Here is a 26,700-nt window from a genome sequence, read left to right on the forward strand (position 1 = left end):
GTACTGGGCCAAGCTCTTGAGCTTAGCCCACGATCATCCTAGTGGCCATGCTGGGGTGAACAGGACTAAAGACCGTTTCGGGAGGTCATTCCACTGGGAGGGAAAGGGCAAGGATGTCCCTACCTATGTCCGGTCTTGTGAGGTATGCCAAAGAGTGGGAAAACCCCAAAACCAGATCAAAGCCCCTCTCCAGCCACTTCCTCATCATTGAAGTTCCACAGGTACTTGCTGAAATGGATATTCTGGGTCCTTTGCTGAAAAAGTCACCCAGAGGGAAGCAGTACATACTGACTTCCATGGATTTTGCCACCAATGGCCGGAAGCAGCAGCTCTAAGCCACACCAAGGCTAAAAGTGTGTGCCAGGCACTAGCAGACATTTTTGCCATGGTAGGATGGCTCTCCGACATCCTCACAGATGCAGGAACTAATTTCCTGGCAGGAACTATGGAAAGTCTTTGGAAAGCTCATAGGGTAAATCACTTGGTTGCCACTCCTTACCACCATCAAACAAATGGCATGGTGGAGAAGTTTAATGGAACTTTGGGGGGCATGATACGTAAATTTGTAAAGAAGCACTCCAGTGATTGGGACCTAGTGTTGCAGCAGTTGCTCTTTGCCTACAGAGCTGTACCACATCCCAGTTTAGGGTTTTCACCATTTCAACTTGTATATGGCTGTGAGGTTAAGGGGCCATTACAGTTGGTGAAGCAGCAATGGAAAGGGTTTACACCTTCTCCAGGAACTAACATTCTGGACTTTGTAACCAACCTACAAAACACCCTCCGAACCTCTTTAGCCCTTGCTAAAGAAAACCTAAAGGATGCTCAAAAAGAGCAAAAAGCCTGGTATGATAAACATGCCAGAGAGTGTTCCTTCAAAGTAGGAGACCAGGTCATGGTCTTAAAGGCGCTCCAGGCCCATAAAATGGAAGAGTTGTGGGAATGGCCATTCACGGTCCAGGAGCACCTGGGAGCAGCATGGCTCTGTCCAGAGTGCTGGCAATTTTCTTGGCCCTTCAGGGACACAGTCCTTCCTCCCTGGGCTCCCAGCAGAGAACTGCCTTCCTCTGCCTTGCAACAGCTCCCTTTTTACATGGCCCTACTTGGCCCTGATTGGCTGCTCCCTTCAGCCCTCCTCTGATAGGCTGCCTCTGGCTCCTCTGATAGGCTGCCTCCCTAGGGCTGCTTTCAACCCCTTGTCCTCCAGTGCGGGGCGGCCACACCATCACACACCCTCCACTTTAAAACTACAACCCTTGGGGGTAGGGAGGTCTCAAACTCTGCGCTACTCTGAGATGCCCCTTTAGGTTATCCTGCTGTTTCTTGGTTTCCCGCAACCAGAAAAACACATCTTCTTTCTTCTTTATAGCATCCCTAAACTCTTCCCTCAGGCATTCACGTCTCCTTCTGCCCTTAGGTGGGCCTGCTCTGCCACTACTAATTGGGCTTGTAGTTCGGACTCCCCCAATCCCTTTTCTCTCAGGGTCTGAGTACCCACAGTCGCCAGTTCCACTGCTGTGTTTGTTCCTACCTCTTCCTGGGTCCTCCCTGTCCCCGTCATTTTGTCCACGACCTCCTTACCACCTCTTACTGGGAGCGAGAGATGACTCCCTGGCAGGTCTGTTAGAGAGCTTATTCCTTCACTCTCCCACTTCCCTGGTCCTTCTCACATGAACAGAGAGCAACAATACCCGAAGTCCGAAGGTGCAAACAATTCGATGTTTATTGGGGTGAACTTCCAGCAAGCTTAAATACAAGTTCCTTTTCCTTATTTCCGAATCCCAGCTTACTTCCTGTTTGCCCCTAATTTATATAGTAATATTCTTAGCTATACCTTAACGAATCATTCTACTAAAATTTAACTAACCAATCCTAACATATTGTAACATGATTATGTAACCAATTATATCCCACCACCTTAATTAGTTTACACCCAGCAAAATTAATTATACAGCAGACAGGAACAATCACAGAACCAGACAGAGATTATACAGACAAACAATAGCAAAGTGGGAACTATAATGGCAAGACAATACAGAAGTGAGGATTTCACATCCCAGTATTGATAAGTGAGTTCTTGCCAGACAGGATGCTATCAAACTAAGTTTTCTTTTACATTTTCTAGGCACTTCCCTTTCTCTGGAGCTGATAGGCACTATCAGGACAGGATTGTATTCCTAACAGCCCAATAGCACCTTCTTTCCATGTGACTACTTTGGAATGTGAGGATGTGACCGGTCGCTTCCCAGCTTATGGCTGCCTCTGTCGCTTAGCCAAAGGCCTTAGCCTAAGAACAGGGCCCCAGACTGTCACAGTAAGAGAAGGACCTTACATTGGCAGACAGTGATTTTGATTCTTTCTTTTATACCTCTAACTAGCCAAGTGATAAGAATACACCTAAATTCTTAAAGTACAGGCCTTTACAGGCAGGCCTGAATATCTATATCCTAACAAGGTCTACAGCCATCACCACTGAATCCACCCTGACAGTCTCTGACCCAGCCTGGCTCCTGGAAACCCCTTTCCTATCCTGCCTTCTCCTAAGGAGGCAGTGCCTTTTTATATGGCCACCCTCATAGCACCAAAAGCAACCTCCTTGCCTCTTCTTGGCCACCGGCCCTGTTAGGGAAAAAGGTTTCCCTTCCCGTCTAGGGTTAGGAGGGTAGCCTTCCCTGGACTTCTGTATTAGCCAAATAAAACAAGAGTCTTGGCTCTTTGATAAAGTGAGGCACTTTAATGCTAGCAAGTACGACAGCTGAAGGGCTCACCAATTCCTTTACAAAGGAATATGGTGAAGCCTCGAACAAAGAACAGAGATGGGCTTTTATAGTCTGGTTCAACATACAGTGTGATATCTCTTCCAGTTCAAGCTGGTTAACCCAGTCTGTTTGAAGTTCTGGGGTAGGTATGAACATGGAGGCTTATCTGTATAAGGAATTCTTTCCCCAAAACGGGGAGTACAGGTTACACACAGTTCACATTCCTTCTACCCATAACCTTAGAGAGAAGACAGATAAGCATAGGAAAAAAAGACAGAAGCCTAGCTTTACATGATTATAGGGTTGTTTTCTGGTTCTTTTTCTTTATCAGTTCCCCCCTTTGAGCCTGAAGATAATTATCTTACATGGCTCATTATTCATTGTTTAACATGTTCATATGCTTTTCTTCTTTGTTAACACCACCCTTTTTTATATATAATATCTTTGCTGGGCTCATGGCTTTGGTACATACCCAGTGGAAGAGGGCACAACAACTGGACACACAGCAGAACAGCAGACCCACAATCATAAGGAATCCCACTCCATACACAAACAAGGTTTTTAGCCATCCAAAGTTAGGCAACCAGCTGGTGAGCCAGCCCCATAAGTCAAAGCCCACACTGGGAGAAATATAGGCCTGCTTATGAAAGAAGGCTGACACGTTTGCAATTATATTAGTATCCGTGACTATGCGTCCGCTTTGATTCACATAAAGGCTTAACGCCCATAGCCATGCATACATTATAAACACTAAACACAAAAAAAATAATATTAATACAATATTTGTAACAGTATAACTAATGCTCCAGAGTTCTGTAACTGCTTCTGATTCCGCTGACCGACCGGTACACAGTTCATGTAGAAGCGGCGGTCGTGATGGCAGTCGTTGGGGATGTTGGAGCAGGAACCTTTTTACAGTGGCTGCAGTGCATCCATCTATCGATGCCCTCGACCTTCACTGCAGTCGGAGTAGTCAGAAGGACTTGGGCCGGGGCCGACCACCTTGGTTCCAGGCAATGCTTCCTTTGATGGATTTTAACACAGACAAAGTCACCTGGAAAAAGAGAGTGCGCACAGGTATCAAGCCGTAAAGGTTGGGCATCTTTTACTCTGGCCCACGCATCACTCAATGCATCTTGCAACATGCAACAATAACCCGCCAACTTACCTTGCCCAGCCATTAAGGAAGTTTTCGCTGGGGCAAACCCGTCTACACTGGTTAGAGGAATCGGCAAGGGTTGGCCAAATAGAATTTCGAACCGTGTCAACGAGTGCTTCCTATGGGGTGTATTACGAAGATTGGTTAACACTATGGGTAACACTTCAGGCCACTTTAATCCAGTCTGCTCGCATAGCTTTGCTAATTGGGTTTTTATCAGCCCATTCACCCTTTCTACTTTTCCTGAACTTTGTGGATGATAGGGGGTACGCAAGGCCTGTTTTATGCCGAGGGCCTTCGCTAAGTGTTGAATAATTTGGGAAGTGAAATGGGGGCCTTGGTCACTTTCCAAACGAGTCATTATCCCAAAGCAGGGAACAATATCCTTGAGGAGACACTTTGCTACGGCTACTGCGTCTGCCCTTCGAGTGGGGAAAGCCTCAACCCAGCCTGAAAAAAGGTCAACCAGGACAAGGAAGTGTTTTAGACCTGTCACTGGTGGTAAGTCCATGAAGTCCATCTGGACCACAGCAAATGGGTACTCAGGCAGTTTGCAATGTCCCATAACTTGTGGTTTGATTGCTCCTTGATGATTATACCGTTGATACAATTCACACTGTGCACTGACGGTCTTCACAGCTGCATGGACCCCCGGAGCAAAAAACAACTTCTCCATTTGAGCCACTAATCCCCCCTTTCCCAGGTGCGAGGCCAGGTGGAGTGCCTGGGAAACCTGAGGGAGGAATTGTCTTGGGAGAACCGGACGACCGTCCGGGCTGACATAGAGGTTGTCCTCATTTAGGTGGCATCCAATGGATTTCCAACGGCTAACTTCGGCCGGGGACATCGTCTGCTGGGCAGAGAGCAAAACGGCTGGCGTCACTGGTTGCAGTAGCAGGGGTGCCAAAAAAGGAAAAGGGGCTGGAGCCCCACAGAGGGCAGCATGACGGGCTGCCGAATCGGCTGCAGCATTTCCCTTGGAAACCTCGTCCGAGGTGCGGGAGTGGCCCTTACAGTGTGTAACCGAAACAGCTGCAGGAAGTTGAATAGCCTCTAACAAGGCTGAAATCAAGGCAACATGGGAGATCTGAGAGCCACTGGAGGTAAGGAACCCATGATGTTTCCAAAGTTGTCCAGTACAGTGGCATACTGAAAAGGCATATTTGGAGTCAGTGTAGATGGCCACAGTTTTGTTTTCAGATAATTGACAGGCCCTAACAAGCGCCACGAGTTCTGCTGCTTGCGCTGACTTTTGTGTAGGTAAGGCATGCGCTTCAAGCGTTGCCATCAGGGTAACAATTGCATAGCCAACTCGTAAGGCCCCAAACTCGTCCCGACAGGCAGAGCCGTCACAAAACAATTGGAGGTCAGGATTCTGCAATGGAATATCAGAGAGGTCAGGACAAGGCGTGGAGATCAAATCCACCAAGTGGAGGCAATTATGAGGTTCCCCGTCCTCAGGCAGAGGCAAAAGGGTTGCAGGATTCAGGACTTCGCAGCGGCGTAGGGTAACAGCCTGATTGGCGAGCAAGACCAACTCGTACCTGGTCAATCTGGCTGCTGTGAGGTGCTGCGTGGATCCACGATTAAGAAGCGCTGCAACGGCATGAGGCACTTGAACTAGAAGAGGGTGGCCCAAGGTAAGTCCCGAAGCTTTCTCAACCAATACAGCGGCAGCCGCAACAGCACGGAGACAGGGCGGAAGACCCTGAGCCACTGGGTCAAGAAGGACCGAAAAATAAGCCACCAGTCGCTGGCCAGGCCCAAAGGGCTGAGTTAGCACACCAGATGCTGTGCCAGATTGTTTATGGCAAAACAAGGTGAAAGGCTTTGCGTAATCCGGTCTGCCCAGGGCTGGTGCAGAAGTTAACGCTTGTTTGAGGGCGGTAAGGGCGTTGTTGTGTAGAGTCATCCATGGCAGGGATTCGGGAACGGAATCCAACAGCAAATTGGTGAGGGGGTGCACTAACTCCGCATAAGCCAGAATCCAGGCTCTACAATAGCCACTTACTCCCAGTAACTGGCGGAGTTGTTTTTTAGTGGTAGGCCTCGGCATACTCAGAATGCTTTCAATCCTGTCCTAAGTGCAGTAGAGGCATATGAAATACGATGCCCTAAATATTCCACCTCGGGTTGGGCAAACTGTAGCTTGGAGAGTGCCACCTTGTGACCTTTTACGGGCAATGCAAAAAGAAGGATTCGAGTGTCTTGTACACAGGCAGTCTTGGCTGTAGAGCACAATAACAGATCATCAACATAGTGAATCAAAGTAGAACCCATAGTCAACGAAATAAAGTCCAGATCTCGCTTTAAATACTGGCTGAAGATGGTAGGGCTCTCCCTGTAGCCCTGAGGGAGGCGGGTCCATACGTATTGACATCCGTCAAAGGTAAAGGCAAATAGGAACTGTGAGTCTGGGTGCACAGGGATGCTGAAAAATGCTGAAGACAGATCAATCACAGTAAAATAAGTAGATCCTGGGGGAATAGCAGTTAAAATAGTTGCTGGATTGGGAACAACCAGAGCTCTCGGGATCACAATAGCATTAATCAGTCGGATGTCATGCACGAAACGGTAAACTGGTTTGCCATTGGGGCCAGGCTTGGGTTTCTTAACAGGAAGAATAGGTGTATTGCAAGGGCTGGTAGCCTCTTTAATGATTCCTTGAGTTAAAAGCTGTTGTAGGACTGGCCGAATGCCCTCTATGGCCTCTTTAGGCAATGGATATTGCATTTTTCGGGGCAGAGGGATGTCTGTACGGTAAGTGATATAAACCGGTTCTGCTGACTTTAAAAGTCCAGTTTCAGTGGACGCCGAGGCCCACAATGCTTCAGGAATATCAGATAACTCAGCAGGGACAAGGGGGGCACTGGGTGTAATTGTGGTGGCATTAGTGGCTAACAATGCCATTACCGTAGCTTCAGGGACAGAAGTAGGGACTGAGAGACATAGCCCCTCCGGGCTGCAAGTTATAGTTGCTCGTAGTTTACATAACAAATCTCTGCCTAATAGATTTGCAGGACAGGAAGTTGCAATTAAAAAGCTATGATCCTCTGATAACGGGCCAAGCTGGACCGTTTGCTCCGCAGTTAGAGGAAGGGTGCACACGGTGCCACCAATGCCTATAGTTTTTACGGTTGCAGAAGTGGTAGGAAGGTTGGGGTCCTGTAGAGTACTTCTATCTGCCCCGCTGTCAATTAACATTGAATAAGTTTTTCCTCCCACCACAACTGGAAGTTCCGGGTGGTTTGCATCCAACTGCACTGTCCAAGAAGCGGAGGGGGTTCCTGGCGAGGGGGACGAAGCATTGTGGGCGGCTAGCTTTCAATCAGTACTCCCTTTCTCTCCCCCCTCTTTCTTGTACCCTCTAGTAGGCTTGCATAAGAGGGTCAGCTGACTGGAGGGGGTAATTTGGGCACTGGGCAGCCCAGTGTCCTTTTTGTCGGCACCGCCGGCACTCACCTGGCCCTGCCCTCCCAGGCCATGGCTGGAAGTTCTGACCTTGTGGTCCCCATCCCTGGGTAGAGCTGCCTCTTCTCCCACCTCGTCCCCGAAAGCCTCCCCTCCTATGGCTTGCATCTCGTCCCCGAGAGCTGTCTTGGAAATCTTGCAACTGCAGATTAAGGAGCTTTTCGGACCTCCTAGTGTCTAATTCCTTCCTATTCCTCCAGGCATGGGCTGCTAACCCCACCACCTCCTCCAGCGTTTTGTTTTCATAAGCTGGTTGACTACACACATACTTCCGAGCGAATGGTAATAAGTTTTTTACATACTGGCCGATCACTTGTGTCTTTCCTACAGGGGAGGTTGGATCTAAGCCGCCGTGGTTTTTCAAAACCTTACAAAGGCGGTGGAAGAATTCCCCTGGGTGCTCATCGTGCTTTTGAACGCATGCATCTACCTTTCCCCAATCATACACAGGCTTAGACATATCCTCTAATGCTTCTAAGATTCATTTTCTCATTTTATCCCACTCTTGAACGGTCTCCGGAACATCCCAATCCATTTCAGGTTTCTCTTGCGGATAAGCCGCCCTGCCTTGCACCGCCTCTCTAGCTTTCTTATATACCATTTCCTTCTCACCCTCACTTAGCACTTGATTCAAAATCATCTCCACATCATCATAATTACAATTATACATTGTGAAAATACCCTTCAACTTTTTAATAAATTCTTCCAGACACTGTCGAAAGGAGGGAAAAGTAGATGACCAATTCATTAGATCCGTGCTGGTAAAAGGGACATACACCATCTGTGTCCCCCCTCTACCGCTCGGCAGTTGTCTCATAGGCATTTGGACTGCACTAGCTATTGCAGCTCCAGTAACTTTTGCCTTAGGTGTGCCTAGAGAACTATGAGACCGGGTCTTTGCAGGGGTTGCATCACTGGGGTGTCGCGGATCAGGACGTGCCAACCCCCTGGTAGAGGTGCCAGCCTCCGGATCATCCCCCAGCTCTGTGTCGGTTGTGGGGATATCGGTAGCTAGTGGGAGAGTGGGGCCACTCCTCTCCCTGTTCGGGGGCGTGGGTGCATTGGGGTCAGGCTGCGGTACCCCACCCCATAGCCAGGTACATTCTTCCAATGGTATAGGGTCCCCCGCTTCTTTCAATGGGAGTTGGGGATAAATAGACTTTGACGCTTTTAGCTTCCGGTCAGCATTACTAGATTCTGGATTGTAGGGTGGGGGCCGCATGGCTTTAAGTTTTTCTACCTCAGCACGTAAACTAGTAGTTACACTGGCGCTTTTGCGCCGTTCGGCCTCCCTTATCCATTCATCAGAATACTTACGTTGCCGCGGTTGCAAATCATACAATACTTTTCGTAATTGAACAATGTTATGTAACTCAAATGTTCCCTCCCCCGGCCAGCGATTTCCTGGTTCCGGGTCGTCTTGCGTCATTCCCACCCAGGGACCTTGACACAGAAATATAAACTTATACAAAGCTTTGTTGTCATCCGATTGTAAGGCCTTCATATCCCTATCATAATGTTTTAACATATAGCCCAGAGGCGTTGAAGGATCAACAGTTCTACTGGACCCCCCCCCACATCTTTTCCCAAAGACGGAACCCCCGGCTGTTGTCTAGACAATCGCAAAGGAAAAATTCAGAACTCACCAAGTTCCCACCGGCCGGTGTTCACCACTAGGTCCGGACCCTAGTGCCTTTAGGGATGCCTTATTTCGCTGAAGCGGCGGGTGGAAGCGAGACGGGAAGCCTTCAGGGTTAAAGCAATCCAGGTGCTGTCAAGAAGGATTCAGAGTCCCGACCGTCCACCGGTCTGGAGAAGCGGCAATCCCGGACGAGCCCCCAAATTGTTAGGGAAAAAGGTTTCCCTTCCCATCTAGGGTTAGGAGGGTGGCCTTCCCTGGACTTCTGTATTAGCCAAACAAAACACAGAGTCTTGGCTCTTTGATAAAGTGAGGCACTTTAATGCTAGCAAGTACGACAGCTGAAGGGCTCACCAATTCCTTTACAGAGGTGAAGCCTCGAACAAAGAACAGAGATGGGCTTTTATAGTCTGGTTCAACATACAGTGTGATATCTCTTCCAGTTCAAGCCGGTTAACCCAGTCTGTTTGAAGTTCTGGGGTAGGTATGAACATGGAGGCTTATCTGTATAAGGAATTCTTTCCCCAAAACGGGGAGTACAGGTTACACACAGTTCACATTCCTTCTACCCGTAACCTTAGAGAGAAGACAGATAAGCATAGAAAAAAAGACAGAAGCCTAGCTTTACATGATTATAGGGTTGTTTTCTGGTTCTTTTCTTTATCAGCCCCCCATAGTCCTTCCCTTGTTCAGCCCCTTACCCTAGGCTAACCTTGACCCCGCAACTTATTTAAGGGCACTCCCTCTGTAGGTACCCCTGTTGCCCACAGGCCCAACATGCCCCTCCTTGTTCTCCTTACAGGGCGGACTCTCTTGGGCTCTCGCTCCTTCCCACTCTCTGGTTGAGGCTTCAGTCCCCCATCCCAGTAGGGGCAATCTCTTTTCCAGTGTCCTTGCCACCTGCAGGCATAACAATCAGTCAGCCCAGCCACCGGCCTCCTGGCCCTGGTGCCTGGCTTCACTTCTTGGTCTCTGCAGCTTCTATTAACCTCTCTCCACAGGAGCTTTATCAGGGCCTGCTGTTCTTTAACCAGCTGCCCCAGATAAGTCCAGCGGTACCACTGTGCCTCCCATTGCTTCTGTTGGTTCTCCAGGATTTCCTGCAGCAGGGCCTTCAGCCTTCCCTGCTATCTGTCAGTCCCTTTCTGCTGAGGTACTGACCCCGGTGTCCAACCTGGGATGGCACAATAACGCTCTGAAAAGAAGACCTCTGCATACTCCGGATCCATCATCCCCACCTTCAATATTTCCTTTAGTCTCTCAATCTCCCTTGAACTTGGGCAATTGTCCCCCCAGGTCTCTGTCCTCCCCTTATCAGGGGTGACTGTGCTGCCTGCATTCTCCACCACTTGTAACATGGTCCACTCACCACTCTGGTGCCTCCTCAGCCTGTCTTGGAAATTAGCTCTGCAGTTGAGTGTGCCCCCTTCAGGTGGTGTATTGCCACCATGACGCCTGCTCTTGGATCCATGCCTCTCCAAGGACTGCGGCATCCTCTTCAGTGACACAGCCCTCCAGCCATGTCACAATCTGTGCTCCCCCCTTCCAGGGGACCTGCAGTCCATGATCTAGCCACTTCCTGCCAGTGGCAAACTGCAGTCCACGGTCTAGCCACTTCCCACGTGGCTCCAGCACTCTCTTTACCCTTGTATTAGGGCCTCAGTCTGAAACGCCCCCGCAACCATCCAGGAGCTGTCTCTGACTTCCGCATCCCCTGTTTGCAGCACGGCTCTGTCCACAGTACTGGCAGTTCTTTTGGCCCTTCAGGGACACAGTCCTTCCTCCCTGGGCTCCCAGCAGAGAACTATCTTTCTCAGCCTTGCAGCTCCCTTTTCATATGGTCCTACTTGGCTGCTCCCTTCAGCTCTCCTCTGATTGGCTGCCTCCAGCGCAGCCTCCCTAGGGCTGCTTTTAATCCCTTGTCCTCCAGTGATGGGCAGCCACCCCATCACAAGGCCATTAGTTTGTATGCGCTTGAGAACAGGAAGTGTCTGACTCTGTGTTTGTACAGTGCCTAACAAAGTGGGGCCTGACTTAATTGAGGCCTCTGACCACTACTCTAATATAAATAATTAATAATATTTTATAGTAAAATATCAGTGTTTCACCACCTTTTGTTTGTGACCCCTAAAAGGTCTCTCTTTTTTGGTGGGGGAAAGGAGTTTATATGAAATATGTTTACAGCATCAAAGCTTATGTGATAAAAATCTAAATAGCTGCCATAAGTATGTTTATTGAAAATATAGCAGGGGAAAGTGTGCAATTCATCAAGACCCCAGTCCTAAAATTGTTCTGTTCGAGCAGACCCCTGTGACCGTCTAGCCCCACTGAAGTCACATTAATCTCATGCATACAAGATTGAAAGATTAGGGTCAAAATTTGCACAGAGAACATAGTTATACTATTATAGATATAATTTAAAATGAGAAATTATCAGATTTATATGCACTGGATGTAAGTGTCACCTTACATGATAATGTAATGTAAATGATGTATTACAGTATTCCCTTTATGGCAGAAACAGTCAAAGGGATTCTGGGATTATGTGGTCACAGTAGAAAAAGACAGTTTGTTATCAAGAAGGAAAGACTTGATGATTTGGGGGTGCAGGTGGAAAAAAAGTTAATGACTCCACACCATAAGTTAACCAAAAATGCAAGGGGAGGGAGAAAATGGGTAGGGGGTTCAAATCAGACATACAGCTCAGGGTGCACAAACATCCAGAACTCAAGAAGACATCAACTGGTTTTAAATTTTCTTCGAGGTTCAGTAGTCCCTTTAAAATAGCATTATTTGTATGTCAGCAGGACCTAGAATCCCCCAACCTAGGGGCCCCAACATGATAAGCACTGTGCAAACACATAGTAAGAGGCAGTTACTGCCATAAACAATTTATAATCTGAGTATACAAAACAGATTAATTAAATCCCAGTCTAGTGCCTTAATCACAAGACCATCCTTCCTTCCATATTATTATTGGGTTTTTTTTTTGTTATTGTACTTGTGAAAGGTGCCAGATTAACAGCCCAGAAAATCTGAAGTCCCCTGTTTAATGACAGGCTAGGTACAGAGAGACAAGATGGGTGAGGTATTATCTTTTTATTGGACCAACTTCTGTTGGTGAGAGAGACAAGCTTTCAAGCTTCACAGAGCTCTTCTTCAGGTCTGGGAAAAATATTCAGCCTGTCACAGTGAAAGCTTGTCTCTCTCCCCAACAGAAGTTGGTCCAATAAAAGATATTACCTAACTCACCTTGTCTCTCTAATATCCTGGGGCTGACACAGCTACAAGAACAATACACACAAGGATAGGTGCTGGACATGCTTCAGCAGTGTACAAGCCCTAGCAACACCTACTATGCTTCATCCTGTTCTGAACACATGACCCTGAGCACTGAAAAACTAGTTATGTCTATATAACCACATGCTTTCTATTTAATACATTCTATGGATTAATAACAGTGGAGATTTGACCACTTGTTTAATTCTCTTACCTGAATAGGAAAGGACAGGGACCGCCTCTTTTATAGAAGGACAGTCCATTCTCATCTGTCACATTAAACAACTGAAAATATTTTAAGAGGAAAGAATGAGCCATGAATGAGATTTCATGGCATCAAACATAAGGCAATCAAAAAGGAAAAATATAGAAAGATGTTTACCATGCTGGTGGCTCTCTTTAATAGCTAAGAAAGGGCTTACGTGGTCATTCTATTTGCCAAATATTATAACATGTAATAAACTGAATTTAAAAAAACCTGACGCAACATTGAGGTTGCATGATTAAATTAGAATTAGGACATATTAGGGTTTAAGTTCCTACAGCAATGCTATACATGTTCAATGCAGCAAAGTTGTTCTATTCCTGTTTTTCTTGTTAAATGTGCAACTTAATATATTTTTCTGTTTAATTTATACAATAAAATATACAGGATGTGAAACAAACCAAAATTACACTGCTGCCATAACAATGGAATTATGTTAATAAAACATTAAAGTTGAATTCCATTTTGTTTTGTGCTGGTGTAAAAGCTTACCACAAGTATGTCCTCTTGGACCCTGTCTGCTATAAAAAGGAATGCAAAAATGTTCAACCATCTTCAAAACCCCCTAGCACCGTGCCTAATCTCAGCTTTTGCCCAATGTCTTTTTTTATTGGGCTCCACTTCTTCAAACATTTTACACATGAGTAAATTCACACATTACTAGTCCCACTGGAGTCAAAGGGACTACTCAAGTGTATAAACTTACTTATGTGCATGTGTGCAGGATCAGAGCCATAGACTGTAAGCTCCTTGGGGAAATGAACATGTCTTCTTCTAGGTTTGTAAAGCACAATGTAAGTTTATGGCACTAAAAAAATAACAAATGTAGAAAGCAACATTTCCTGTGACAGTTGTTAAATTTGGTTGTGGTCAAGGTAAGTTCCAAGACTGTTTGGTGTGACCTACATGGCCAGAATCAAGCCAGGTTATAACCAGAATAGAATACAGGGTAGAAATAAAGACTGCAGTATTTTTATTTATTGTAAACCTTAAACTGTACACTGAACTATACTATAATCTGATTCAACCACAGAGTTTACTAATTTAGGTACATAATCAAGGTTTAGCAACCCAAATTTTCAATGTTTCTTTGGTAGCTAAATCCCTTTTTAATTGGCGTATCAGGTTACAGTTATTGCCACTGATATGGCATTTTTCAGGACTTTTACAAAAGGGGATGTAAAACACCAAGTAATATTTAATTATAGAACAAATCTAAATTTCTCCATCTGCAAAGTGGAGCTAATGCTTACCCACCTTTTTAAAGCACTGCGCATGAAAAATGCTATAACACAACACTTATGTGGTAAGTACCAGTAAGGGCGCCATTTCAGATTTGGAGGGTGGGCAATTTAAACGTAATTCCAGGGGTTACTTAGGCACCTGAAAACTCTAGTATTTTTGCAGATTATAACTTAGAAATTAGCTGACAGAAGCACTGTATCTAATTCCTATATAAAGAAAGAAAATTAAATAAATATTAGACTCAGTCAACTCTAATACTAACATGTTCTGACATCTTGTGCCAAGCCATTTAAGGGACACTGGTTAGGTATAAAATTGTAATGTATATTCTTACTTTGTTACTAACTCTTGAATACAACAATTGAACTCTTGAATACAATAACTGAAACAATTACAGAAAAATTTAGATTACTTTGTGTTACTTTTTTGCAGTTCATCAAACTTGGAATAGACCATTTAACTTTTGGAAACAATCTACTAGGGCAAGGCACCATAAGTTTATACTGCACCTGCCTGGGGCTCTAGGGGTGTTAAGCCAATACAAATAATAGACTAGAAATTGACTTTAAACAGGAGTGAAACTGACACTTTCAAGTCACTTTCACAGTATTGACAACCCCAATTGTTCAAAAATCATGAATCAGGCTCATCAAAAATCATTAGATTGGCTTTAAAATATTGAGATTATGTAAAAATAATAGACGTGGTGTTCTTTTTATTTGCCTTCTGCTTTTTGAGCCTTTAGAGTGCACTGGTCACATTTTAAAGCTTTATCCACAGCCAGAAGGGTTAGAAACAGTGCCGCCCAGAGGATTCAGGGGGCCTGGGGCAAAGCAATTTCAGGGGCCCCTTCCATAAAAAAAAGTTGCAATACTATAGTATAGTATACTGCCACGGGGCCTGGGGCAAATTGCCCCACTTACCCCTCCCTCTGGGCAACTCTGTTTGTGCTTCATTGTAAAGCTACTGGCTGACACAGACTTCTTTAAAGACCATATCTCTATATCTTTTCTGTCTGCCCCTGAACACCTCCTTCCCTTGAAGTTTAAATTTTTAACAACACATTATAGATCTGGACAAGTCACAGGCTTTACCACTCATCTAGATCTGGTCATCTTCTGTTCTTGAGGAGAGTTTATTGTATAGCTGATTAATTTCTAATCACCAAATCCCAGAGGTGTAGACTTCTTTTCAATAGAATTCTTCCTCCATTGTGGTTATGTAAATGCTCTTGCTACTATGGTCATATATCAATTTAAGTGGGTTTGACACCAGATGCCTCTTGTTTCTTCTATACTGTGTACCTTAGTCTTAAGCAAGTAAGATCTCAGGATGCATGTACTTTCTGCATTGTATTATCCTTCAAGGACTGTGGGAATACACTATAATTATATTATGTAATCAGACTTCAACTTGGGAACATTCACTTTTTATTGCAAAGAAATCACAAACTGGACATCAGACCTCAATAGGTAAATCGACCAACCATATCAACAGTAGGGCTGTTTTAATAAATTGGTCATTGATGGGCATATCAAACTGGTACGCATATGTGCTTCTACATTATCCTAAGCCTCTGAGGAAACTGGGTGATCAATAAGATGTCAGCTTCCACTAAGGATTCCCCTGGTGGATGTTCAACAATAGGTTTAAATCAAACATATGACCAGTCTCAAAGGGGATCATTTCCAGATGAACAGAAGTGGCTTGTAGTAAATCACAAGCTTGAAATAATCTTTTATGAACCTTTTGCATTACCATGTTACCACATTCTCTTCCGTATGCAAATTGGAAAGATGCTATAAATTAAAGTAGGGATATTAGTCGTTTCCTTTCTGTACTTTTAGGAAACCTCTGTTTCTTAGCCATGGAAGCCACTTAGATTAAACAGAGAAGGGAAAAATAAATAAATAAAACCTGAGAAATTTTGCCCAAGAAGGAACAAGAATTCTGTTAAGGTTTGAGACTTATCACACTATTCTACACCATTCTGGATGATTCTCAGATTGTTACAACTGCATAATATTTTGTATGCTTTGACTTCCTCAATGTTGATTTTTTTTTAAGTTCTTTAAGTCTTACCCCAAAAATGGTATGTCTTAATACAAGACCAGGGAAATAGGGTTACAGTATTACATAGGTCATTTTTGCTCAAAATTCCAAAACTTCATTGTCAAAACAATATTAAAGACGTAGGGCTGGATCCCACAACTGGATCTGTCTTGGCACACCCCAACTTCAGTGAAGAGTGTAGGGAATCTAGGCTCACATGGAGCTTGTTGCAGGATTGGTGCTTAAAAAAAAAAAGGAAACACTAGCCCAAGAGAGGATTTCTGGTACTCAGGGGCACCATTTAGGGGGAGTGGGGGGCCCCTGTCCCCATCCTGAGTTTCATACAGGAGGTGGGGAGTGTTGAAGAACCCCCTCCCCCCCACGCCCTCCCCTGCGTCTGCAGGAGACTCAGAAGAAATACATCCAAGCCCTATAAGCCAAGTTTACATTCGGAAAAGAAAGAAATTTGAGGGGTGTACATGAAAGGAAGGGGCCAAAACCAAGGGAAGAGATAGCAGTGATAGTAGAGAAGTTCCCACTCTCTCTGTGGTACTTATGCGGCCCCATCACCATAGTATCTGAGCACCTCACACTGTCTAAACTATTTCTCCTCACAGCCCCTCTGAGGTAGAGCAGTGCTGTTATCCCCCATTGTACAGATGGAGCACTGAGGCACAGAGATACTAAAGGCCAGATTTTCAAAGGTATTTAGGCACCTAGTGGGATTTTCAAAAGTGCTAAGGTTAGGTGCTTTGTAAACCGCACTAGATGCCCAGCTGCATCTTTAGGTTCCCCAAAAACCTTTGAAACTCTGTCCTTAAGGCATTGGCCTGAGGTCATACAGGAAGTCCATGGGGGCGGGGAGTAGAACCTAGGTCTCTCAGGGCTAGATCCCTATCCACTGGACCAGCCTATCTCTCTGCTGCATGCTGCAGAAAAAGAAGTCTCTGATAGATGGTAGCAAAACCAAAAAGGTCAATTATCTGAGACTCCAGCAATTGGTCCCAGGGGATTGGGAAGGACTTCAGTTTAAAGGCTAGTTACTTTCCAGAAGGCTCTTAAACACACCACTACAGTGAGTGAGTTGCAGTTTTCACAGGAGAATATTTAAAACCAAACACCAAGAAAATCCCACATTTTAAAGTTGAGAAAAAAATTGAGACTTCTGAGGTATATCAGGGCCACTTCAGGCAGAAAAGGAACATAAACAGCCATAGGCGCTCTTGGCAGCTCTTCCCCTTGATAGTTGGAGGGTCAAATCTTCTAGTTCTTAAGCAAGTAAAACTTCTATTGCCATCAGCACCTCCACTCATAGATATTAACATCACAGTGAACATGTGATAACATGCTCAATAATTAAACACTTCATACTTAAATATCTGAGCCATCTTATCCAGGGCTACACATCTTATACACGTTGGTCAGGGACCAATGTTGCTAATTCTCATGATTTTGTCATGAGTCTCATGATAATTATTGTTTTCCTGAAAACCCCAGCTCCTGGAGTCAAATGGATATGATGATTTCAGCCTTCATTGTTAAAGAAAAATTATGTTTCTAGGCACAGAAAGGGAGAGTGTCATGTACTCCTTGTACACAGGTTTCAGAGTAGCAGCCGTGTTAGTCTGTATTCGCAAAAAGAAAAGGAGTACTTATGGCACCTTAGAGACTAACAGTCATAAAGAAAAGTAATCACCCTAGATCTCTAAGGTGCCACAAGTACTCCTTTTCTCCTTGTACACAGTAGGTTGCAGGGCTTCTACCAGCAGGTCAGGCTTCTGTACCAGACTTGGACTGGATACAGATCATGGAGAGAAATACAAAAGATGTGCTCTCTTCAAGATAGTTTAATGCACTGCCAGATATGGCTGCTACCAGTTCAGGTAAGGAATGCTATGCATGACACCATCTAGTGGTGGAACATTATAATATAGTTTTAGCATTCCATTACATCTCTCCTTTCAGTTTTACACTCCTACCATTTACATTATCACACTATCTTTAAAGTTCAGTCTGTTAAGTGTCTCTGAATCATACTGGTTTACATGACCCAAACGCGTAACAACTCGATAATCTGGCTATCCATTAATTGCAATGACTGGCTGAGGTCAGTTTGGAATCTTTGAGTCTTCTTGTTCTGCATTCACCAACTGCAGAATTTGCTCTGTTGGTTGTTCCTTTGAGGAACAAACTCAAGATGTCAACGGTTTCTACTGAACTCTTCACTGTCAGTCTCAATCACATATGATCTAGGTTTCAGAGTAGCAGCCGTGTTAGTCTGTATCCGCAAAAAGAAAAGGAGTACTTGTGGCACCTTAGAGATCTAGGGTGATTACTTTTCTTTATGACAGCTGAAGTTCTCCCTCCTTTTTCTCCATCCAGTTTAACACAAACACAGTCACCAGGTTCTAGATCTGGCAGCTCTCTGAGTGACATCTCTCAAGGTCACCTTTTATAAATGATGTAGTAATCTCTTTTCTAACACTACTCTGTATGAGTCCACAGCATCAACATACACCTTTATGTTATCTTCAAGCTCATGGATAGTTGATTGCAATGCTTGGCTCCGTGACCGCACATCTGTTACTACCAGATTTTTCCCATGAACATATTTAGGTTAAAATTGCATTAACCTTATCACAAGATATTGGTATCTCAGCAGTGCTTGATCCAGGTCTTCTCTATTGAGTGTTAGAAGTGGTTTATGATCTGTTATCAGTGAAAAATAATCCAATCCACATAGATATAAGTAAAAGTTCTCACGTGCCCCTATGCTTGTACTCCTTTTCAATCTGTGCATGTAGTTTTTCTGCTTCTGTGAGTGTGCAAGGGAAAAATGCACTGGATTTCCACACAGATCCATGTTGTTGCAACAATACACCACCTAGGCCATAGCTGTTTGCATCCACACAGACCATTGTCGGTTTGTTCACATCATAGTACTTGAGAACTGGTGATGTTGAAATAATTTCTTTTACCCTTTTGAAGGCAATTTCTTGATGTGGCCACCAGAGCCAAGATGTCCTGGTACATTCATTGGTGCATTCATTCTCAAATTGCTTTTACTTTCTCAGGGCTAGGACTGATTCCATCTTTGTTAATTGTCTGTCCCAAAAACTTGATCTGGTGTTGGTGGAAAATGGACTATTCCTTATTTAGCTTCAGTCCAGACTGACTGATTAAACTGATTAAACTAGGGTTTTGACAAGTTCTTACCTCAATGACCCATATATCAAAATATCACCCACAAAAACTACAACTCCATTTGTGTTTATTAACAGTTCTGCCATCTTTCTTTGAAAAATTTCAGATGCACTGGTAATCCCAAAAATAATCTTTGAAAGCAAAATCTCCCAGAGGGTTTGATAAATGTAGGTTGATTAGCATTCTCTTAAACTAAAGGAATCCATCTTGGAAAATACAGTAGCACCTTTCATTTTGGGGAAGAAGTCATCCAGTGTTGGGAATATATTTTTCTGACAACTGCTACATTACGTCTTTTAAGATCCACACAGATTTATATTTTTCCATGTTTTTGTAATCAGTACAACTGGGGCTCACCATGCTGTTGGCTCAGAGATTTTATCAATTGTGCCAATCCATTCCATTCTCTTTAACTCAGTTTCCACTTTATGAAGCAATTGGATAGGAATCCAGTGAGGTGTATGTACACTATATGATTCAGGATTATCTCTTAAAGTCATTTGTACCGTATCTCCTTTCAAAAGTCCAATATCACCAAATACTCAGTCAAATTCTTACACCCTTCTCACTAGGCCCATTAAGGCTGGTGTGGCTGAGAAGGTTGTTGGTCTTTGATCCTTTGATCACATGCATGCTGAATGCAAAGCTTTCATCTTTGAAAGTTGTTCCTGTGGTGAATTGGTGCATGCTGCTCAGAATACTTTCATGGCTAGTCAGGACTGTGTAAGTGATTTCAGCTCTGGGAGGGACTGAAGGTGGTTATATGTCCTTTGTGATATGTCTGTCACGTCTGCTCCTAGTAACTGTTAAAGTCAATAGTTTTTCCATAAATGTTTAGTTTCACTCTCCATTCAGGCTCTGTGTCATCATATGATCAATCCCAAAACAACAGCTCTTAACTGTCAGTTCCCTGACTGTCTTACTGCAGCAAAGAGCTCCAAAATGTCCATATTATTTGCACTTATTACATCTTTTAACTTTGGCTGGACATACCTCTCTCTGGCTATGAATATTTTCACATCTTGTATATTTAGTCTGAAAGGTTTTGTAGTTTGCCTGGGACTTTTCCAGGGTTTTATAATTATTTTCAGCAATCATACTGTGTCTCTCTACAGTTTCTTAGCTATTTTCTAGTTTTTCAAGTTGCTCCTGCCTTTTGTTTTGCAGCTGCATTTGCTCAGTCTGCTTTGTGATCTAGACAGCTGTGTGTAGAGTTAAATCTACCTTTAACTGTAGCTAAGTGAGAGCTTTTATTGGTAAGGCCAATGACCTATCTCTGATAGTTTCATGTTTTACAGTCCTAAAATTGCAGTTTTCCAGAAAGGCATGCACAGCTCTTATAAGAGATTCAACAGATTCCCCTGGTTCTTGAATTCTCTGCTGACAACACATGCTTTCATAAACCACATTTCTCTGGGGTACAAAGTATGCATCAAACATAGCCAGAACTCTTTAATGGTCATCTTTGTGACTATCATCAGCAAATCACAGGATTTTAAGATATACTCTGCCTCCTTCCCCACAGCATAATTTAAAGACAATATCTGGATGGCTCCAATTTCCTGGTGGAATTTACTAGCAATGTGAAATCTTGCAAAGCTCTGCTTCTACTCTCTCCATTCTGAAGGTCTGCCAAAGCTGAAATTTTCTGGGGCAATGAGCATAGGCGCCAACTCCATGGGTGCTCCAGGGCTGGAGCACCCACAGGGAAAAATTAGTGTGTGCTCTGCATCCCTGCCCCACCTCCTCCTCCTCCCCTGAGCACACTGTGTCCCCGCCCCTCCATCTACCTTCCAGCGCTTACCGCCCAGCTGCCGCCAAGTAGCAGTTTGGCAGCGTTAGCATGCTCCAGGAGGGTGTGGGAGGAACGTGGTGTGCTCAGGGGAGGAGGTGGGAAGAGGCGGGGCTGGGGCAGGGATTGAGGGAAGGGGTTGGAATGGGGGCAGGGCTGGGGGTAAAAGGGGGGTCACGCACCCACAGGAAAGAGGGGAAGTGAGTGCTTCTGGCATTGAGGAATGGTAGGTTGATGGGATTGATCCTGCAGCATTTGTTGCTTTTTTCTTCTTCACTGTTTTCTTTCCATTTTTGTTATCCTCTAGCACTAGTTAGGTTACCTTTACTTCTGACACATCACATACCCCTTGTACATGGTAGGTTGCAGATCACTTAGCAGCGGATCAGGCTTCTGTACCAGATTTGGACTGGCTACAGAGCTCCCTTCATGCAGTGACACAAGAGATGCAGCTTCTTTGACCGTGACCACCTCAGTCAGTACCCTTAAGCACAGTATAGCCAAGTGGCAGAAAATCCTAACACAGTGGTTCTCAACCAGGACTACCCCTGGGGGTACACAGAGGTCTTCCAGGGGGTACCTCAACTTATCTAGATATTTGCCTAGTTTTACAACAGGCTACATAAAAAGCACTAGCGAAGTCAGTAAACTAAAAATTCATACAGACCATGACTTGTTTATACTGTTCTATAGGCTATACACTGAAATGTAAGTACAATATTTGTATTCCAATTAATTTATGTTATAAGTATATGGTAAAAATGAGAAAGTAAGCAGTTTTTCAGTAATAATAAAACTAATAATTTAGCAGTTTTATGGCTGATTTTGTAAGCAAGTACTTTTTAAGTGAGGTGAAAGTTGGGAGCATGCAAGACAAATCCACCTCCTGAAAAGGGTACAGCCTCTGGGAAGGTTAAAAGACACTGCCCTAACACAGCTACACCATCCTCGATGGGGATAATATTTAATACAGCTCCCTGCTCTGCGGGCTGCTATGTTTCTTCTTCAGTTCTGGAAGACAACAGTTCTTCCCCGGATATGTTACCACTCCCACATGACAAGACCTCAGAACCCGCCGGTACCTAAGACGCTGTCCCCACAGTGCGGGCAACGGCCCGACCAGAGCGCGACACTGCATGCTGGGAAACGCCAATCTCATAGGCCACACCCCTTTCCGGACGCTTCTGAAGGAAATTCCATATTCAGGCCCCGCCCTCAAGTATCGCCATTGGCCCTCACTCGGCCAATCAAAGCCTCTTGATTTTGTCCCGCTCCACCCCTGCCTAGCCTGGCCAGATCCCGCCTGTCCCCTTGCCTTCGGGTTGCGTCACCGTCCGCGCGCCGCTCTCTGGTTGGCCAGCGGTGTGGCCGGGACCCCGCCTCTCGCCTTTCGCCCGTTCGCCATCGGCCAATGGGGTGGTTTGTTTGGGGTCTGGAGGGAGGAGCTGGGGGTATCGACGCGCTCTCAGCTGGGCCCGCGCCTGCCCGCCGCGCTTCCCCCGCTGCCGCCGGCCTCAGGGCGACGAGGAAGCGGAACCGCGTCCCGCTGCCAGGACTCCTCTACGCGGCCCGCTGCAGGATCGAGCTCCAGAGCTGAGGGGTGGGGGCTGCTGCTCTGGTCGGGGGGGCCTGAGGGCCCGCGGAGAACGGCCAGCTGCGCCGGCCGGGGGCAGAGGCCGTGGTTGGGGGAGCCGGCTTCGCCTCTCCGGCCGAGCACGGGCTGCTGCAGAAACTACTGGGGTGTGGGGGGACAGCTGGAACCGAAGGATATTGGCGTGCTGAGGCAGCTGTACGAGCTGGCGGATTTGGGGTGCAGCTGGGGGGGTCCTGGGGCTGCCAGAGCCAGAAGATCGACCGGAAAACCTGGGGCGCAAAGGCTGCAGCGCGGTATTGATGCATCAGGTAAAGCTTCATTAGGAGATGGGGCCTCTAGTGTGATCTGGGTCGGGGGGAATCTCTGCATCAGGAAAAAGAGGAGCGATTTCAGGAATCAAAAGTTGGCATCTATATTTGTGTGTGTGGAACGGCATTTTGCCCCGTGGGACCTGAAGGCTGCCGCTGTCTTCCCTCTCATGTGTCTTTGGCTCTAAAGGAGGACTGAAGAACCACAGATCAACTCCTTATTAAAACACAGTTTTGTAGTTTTAATACAATTTTTGGAAAGAAGAGAAGTGCCCATAGAGGGGAGTGTGGGTTTTACCAGAGGAAGGGGTAGCAGAGCATGAAGATATGGAAAAGCAAAGGCTATACAGGTGTCAAGATCTTTCCGTTTTAGAGGAAAGGGGAAAACGAGTGTAATGTGGAGAAGAAAGTTACGCGACAACAGCTGGGTGTGTGGGTTGGGAGGAGAGTTGCACTGTGATAAGCATGAGAGATTTTAGCCAGAACAGTTTATAAAAGAAACTGTTGGTTACACTGAGACTTGCTTTTCCTGAAACTTCAGTAGCCATTACACTGACTTTCATTATGCAGATTTTGTTCTGGTGGGGAGGGTACATTTTCTTCCCTGTTGCCCTGGTCGTTGGAGGATGTATTCGTTTAATTTGTGACCATGAAACAAATGGTGGGCTTGTAACTACCCTCTTTTAATAAAAGGGATTGAAACCCCCTTAAATATCATACACCCCTAGTCTTATTAGTAGGTAAAGTGGTTTTGTTTTTGTTTTTTAAAGAGCAAACTGTAAATTGCCTTGTTGTCTGTAGTTGAGGTGGTTTGTCAGGTGAATCGCTTACCACGTTTTAATATGTATTCAGGGTTTAAGTGCCTTGATGTGTAGTTCAGCCCAGTTGTGTACGCTGTTGACAGAAACCATTTTTCCAGAATAATTCTACACTTGTAAATATAATGGCTTAATTTAAAGCATAGAGAGAAAAATATGTACTTTTAACGTCACCCTTTTTTAACAAAATCACTACTGTAAAAGGTTGTGCAGCCAACAGACTCCCTTTACAAATGCATTATGTTCGTGTCTGCTTTTTCTGTATTCACTTCAGTGTGTATTAAATGTTTTAGTTTTGTTACTTGGAATTTTATTTTTTGTTGGTAGTTAGTTTTTCTTAATTTAAGTTGGACTATGGATTCTGGTTTTGTGATAAGGCAATTGCATTGCTGTTGCCAGATCGTTCTGTTTTATTTTAGTATGGCGTCTTTATTGAAAGGTGTAGTCTTGTTGTTTTTAGATATAGTGTCTGTAATATATTTCCTTTCTGTAAAAATTAAATCTGCTAAAAGTCTCACTGTCTAAAACTTTCGTGTGTAGTGTGATATTTTCCACTGAATTTAAAATTGAGCAGATTTATGAACCAAAGCAAAGCGAGTGGTCAGGTTATCGGCTACAATGGGTCCAAAGTGGGTCCAATTTTGGAATTAACGATGATGTATAATGCATTTCAGTGGCAGCAGAGCCCAGTCAAGTGGACTTGTAACAAATCCATGTGCTTAAACTTTTTACTTGGCAAAGTGATTGCAGAATCTCTGAGCTGAACGGTTTCCTTTAGGGTTGAAAAAAACAACAACAAATGTTTGGATCTGAGCGTTTTGTAGGTTTTTTTTTAATTGGGATGGGGGGGCTTACAATAAGTATAAAAATGCTGGAAGTTGATGACGTAGCAAGCAAAGTTTTTGGATTTGGAAATCCAAATCCTCTCCCGGTGTGCCGTTTTTAAAATGCAAACGTTGACAGGCAATCAGCCCCCAAAGCGATGCTCCTTTGCAAAGACACCAGAGCTTTTGGGCTCATTGTGTACTTGACGGTCTGCCACCTTCCTGGGGAAAAAGTTCCAGCTTAGGGTAAAGCAGAAAGGTGCCTAGTAATTTGGAGGCGGGGGCGGGGGGAGTTGGAAATCTTTGTAGCCTTGGCCAGTCCCAGCCTCAGAGAGAGACAGAGACAGAGAGGAGTAGCTGCTGCTGCATCTAGGAATATGAATTTCCCCCCCTCAGCAGGTCGGATCACCTCGGCTCCATGGTGAGGAGAAAGAAGAGCCCCCCTGGGCCAGAGGAACAGCACAATGGGTAGGAGGGGATGGTGGCGAGTCACTTTTAGGGGCCCCGTCCCTGCTCTGCGCTCCCCCTGTTTCGCTGTGGGTTTTTTGGTGGCTGTTTTTTCTCTCTCTGTGTGTGCCTATCGAGCGCTTCCAAACGCCTGAGTTTGGCTTGTCAATTTCCTTGCCAAAGGCGCTCCTAATCCCTCCAGGAAGGTGCCAGGGGTCTGCTGGGGAGCCTGGCTCCCTTTTGGGGTGGTTTGGGGGGTTTCCTATGGGGCTTTTCCCCTCCCACCCTTCGGCACAGGTTGTTGGGTCGGGACAGCAAACGAAAGGGGATTTAGTAACAAACAACGGCGGCCATGTTGAGAGGAATTTCTGCAGCTAAACTTCTCCCCTCTCAGCTCAAGGATTTTCCTCCCTCTCTAGTGGGGGTCTGTGGCTTGACTTTTTGCCCCCCTCTTTTCTTTGTCTCCTCCCCAACAGGATGACAGTGAAGCTGGGAGACAGCAGCGGTGAGGAAGGGGTGAAAAAGCTAGGCAAGCGAGCAGGAGGAGATGAGGAGTCCCTGGAAGAAGGGGCAGGAAGAGGAGGAGAGGCAGCTCCAGGCAGGAGCAGCACAAAGAAAGAAGAGAAGATTATTAACAACAACACTAATAACCCCTCATCCAGCCCCAATTTACCCCAAGCCCCATCTTCCCTCCAGCCCTCTCACAGCCAGGACCAGCATCATTTTCTCAGGTCCAGTGTCAGACCTCAGAGCAAGAGGTTAAGGAAGGATTCTCAGGCATCCTGCTCAGTTGGCAATAGCAGCAGCACTACTGCAAAAGGAAAAGGTACTGTATTCTGTCACCCCTAAAACACACCTAAGGGGTGGGGGTGGGGGTCAAGTGCATTTTCAGAGGCTGACAGTTTTGTCCTGCAGATGCTATCTTTTGTGATGTTTTTTGTTTTGTTTCTTGTAGTAGCTGAATTCCTCTTTGTGTCTCAAGGCTTCAGCTTGAATGCTGCCCACTGTCATGTTTAAGTTGCAAAAATGGGCACTTTGGATGTGTGCATGGATATTTCCCTGCTCTCCATTTAATATCAATGAGGGTATTTAACACCTGTATTTACTCTGTTTTAATCCTCACTAAATTCCTTTATTTTGGCTCGTAAATTAGAATGTAGCAAAATGGGTTCATTTAGGTGATTACACACACAATTACTAGCATTGGGCTATAACAGAATATTTATTGGGTGTGCAGGATAATATCTGAAAGAGAGGTTGCAGTCTGTCCCCCACACCATAAATTGTGAGACTATTGCAACAAAGAGCTCTGGCTTTGGAAACATGTCTGAAATGTACATACTGTAAACATGTCTAACCATGTTGCCTTAGGTTCTGTGCAGCATCCTCTGCTAGTGTGTTACTAGTTCAGAATAGTCCAGGGCACTTATATGTTAACCCCTTCGATTAGTTATTTTACTTTAGTTCCATGGATGACTTCATCAGAGCTGTTGCTTCCCTATATAGAGGGAACGGGGAAAGGGTATTGGAGAGACTTGGTTCTATTATGTGCAAACTGTGCTTTCTGGTTGACACCTGGCTCTATAGTTGAGTGATACTTGGATATAATTTTAGTTACTTTTGGGCACCAATACTTAAGTGTATTTTCATTATTTTGAGGATAAGTAATGTTTTTGTTCTTAGCCTTTTTATCTGAGTAAGCAATTTTTACCTCCATCTGTCCTTAAAAATAACTTGGTACTTCTTAAATATGTTATAGAGGTCACCTTATCTCTTCTTTCCCAATTACTGAATCTTCACATAGTATACAGAAGGTAAAAATGCTGAGAATCAATATTAGCTTT

The 26,700-nt window shown here is 45.0% G+C and overlaps 1 protein-coding gene across 3 annotated transcripts in view; it reads left to right on the forward strand.

The window, feature by feature from the left end:
* Positions 1-22,378: 22,378 nt before the first annotated feature.
* The window catches only part of CRAMP1 (cramped chromatin regulator 1), a 121,033-nt gene continuing 116,711 nt past the window's right edge, over positions 22,379-26,700 (forward strand). For 2 of the 3 annotated variants that reach the window (XM_077828025.1, XM_077828026.1), the window contains exons 1-2: positions 24,814-24,877; positions 25,333-25,682. In XM_077828025.1, coding sequence (XP_077684151.1) covers positions 24,828-24,877; positions 25,333-25,682 — 400 coding nt within the window. In that variant the 5' untranslated portion in view covers positions 24,814-24,827. Of the gene's footprint in view, positions 22,768-24,813; positions 24,878-25,332; positions 25,683-26,700 lie in introns of those variants that run through there. The other variant, XM_077828027.1, reaches the window with a different exon arrangement.

Source organism: Eretmochelys imbricata, chromosome 10 (genome assembly GCF_965152235.1).
Source record: "Eretmochelys imbricata isolate rEreImb1 chromosome 10, rEreImb1.hap1, whole genome shotgun sequence".
NCBI lineage: Eukaryota > Metazoa > Chordata > Testudines > Cheloniidae > Eretmochelys > Eretmochelys imbricata.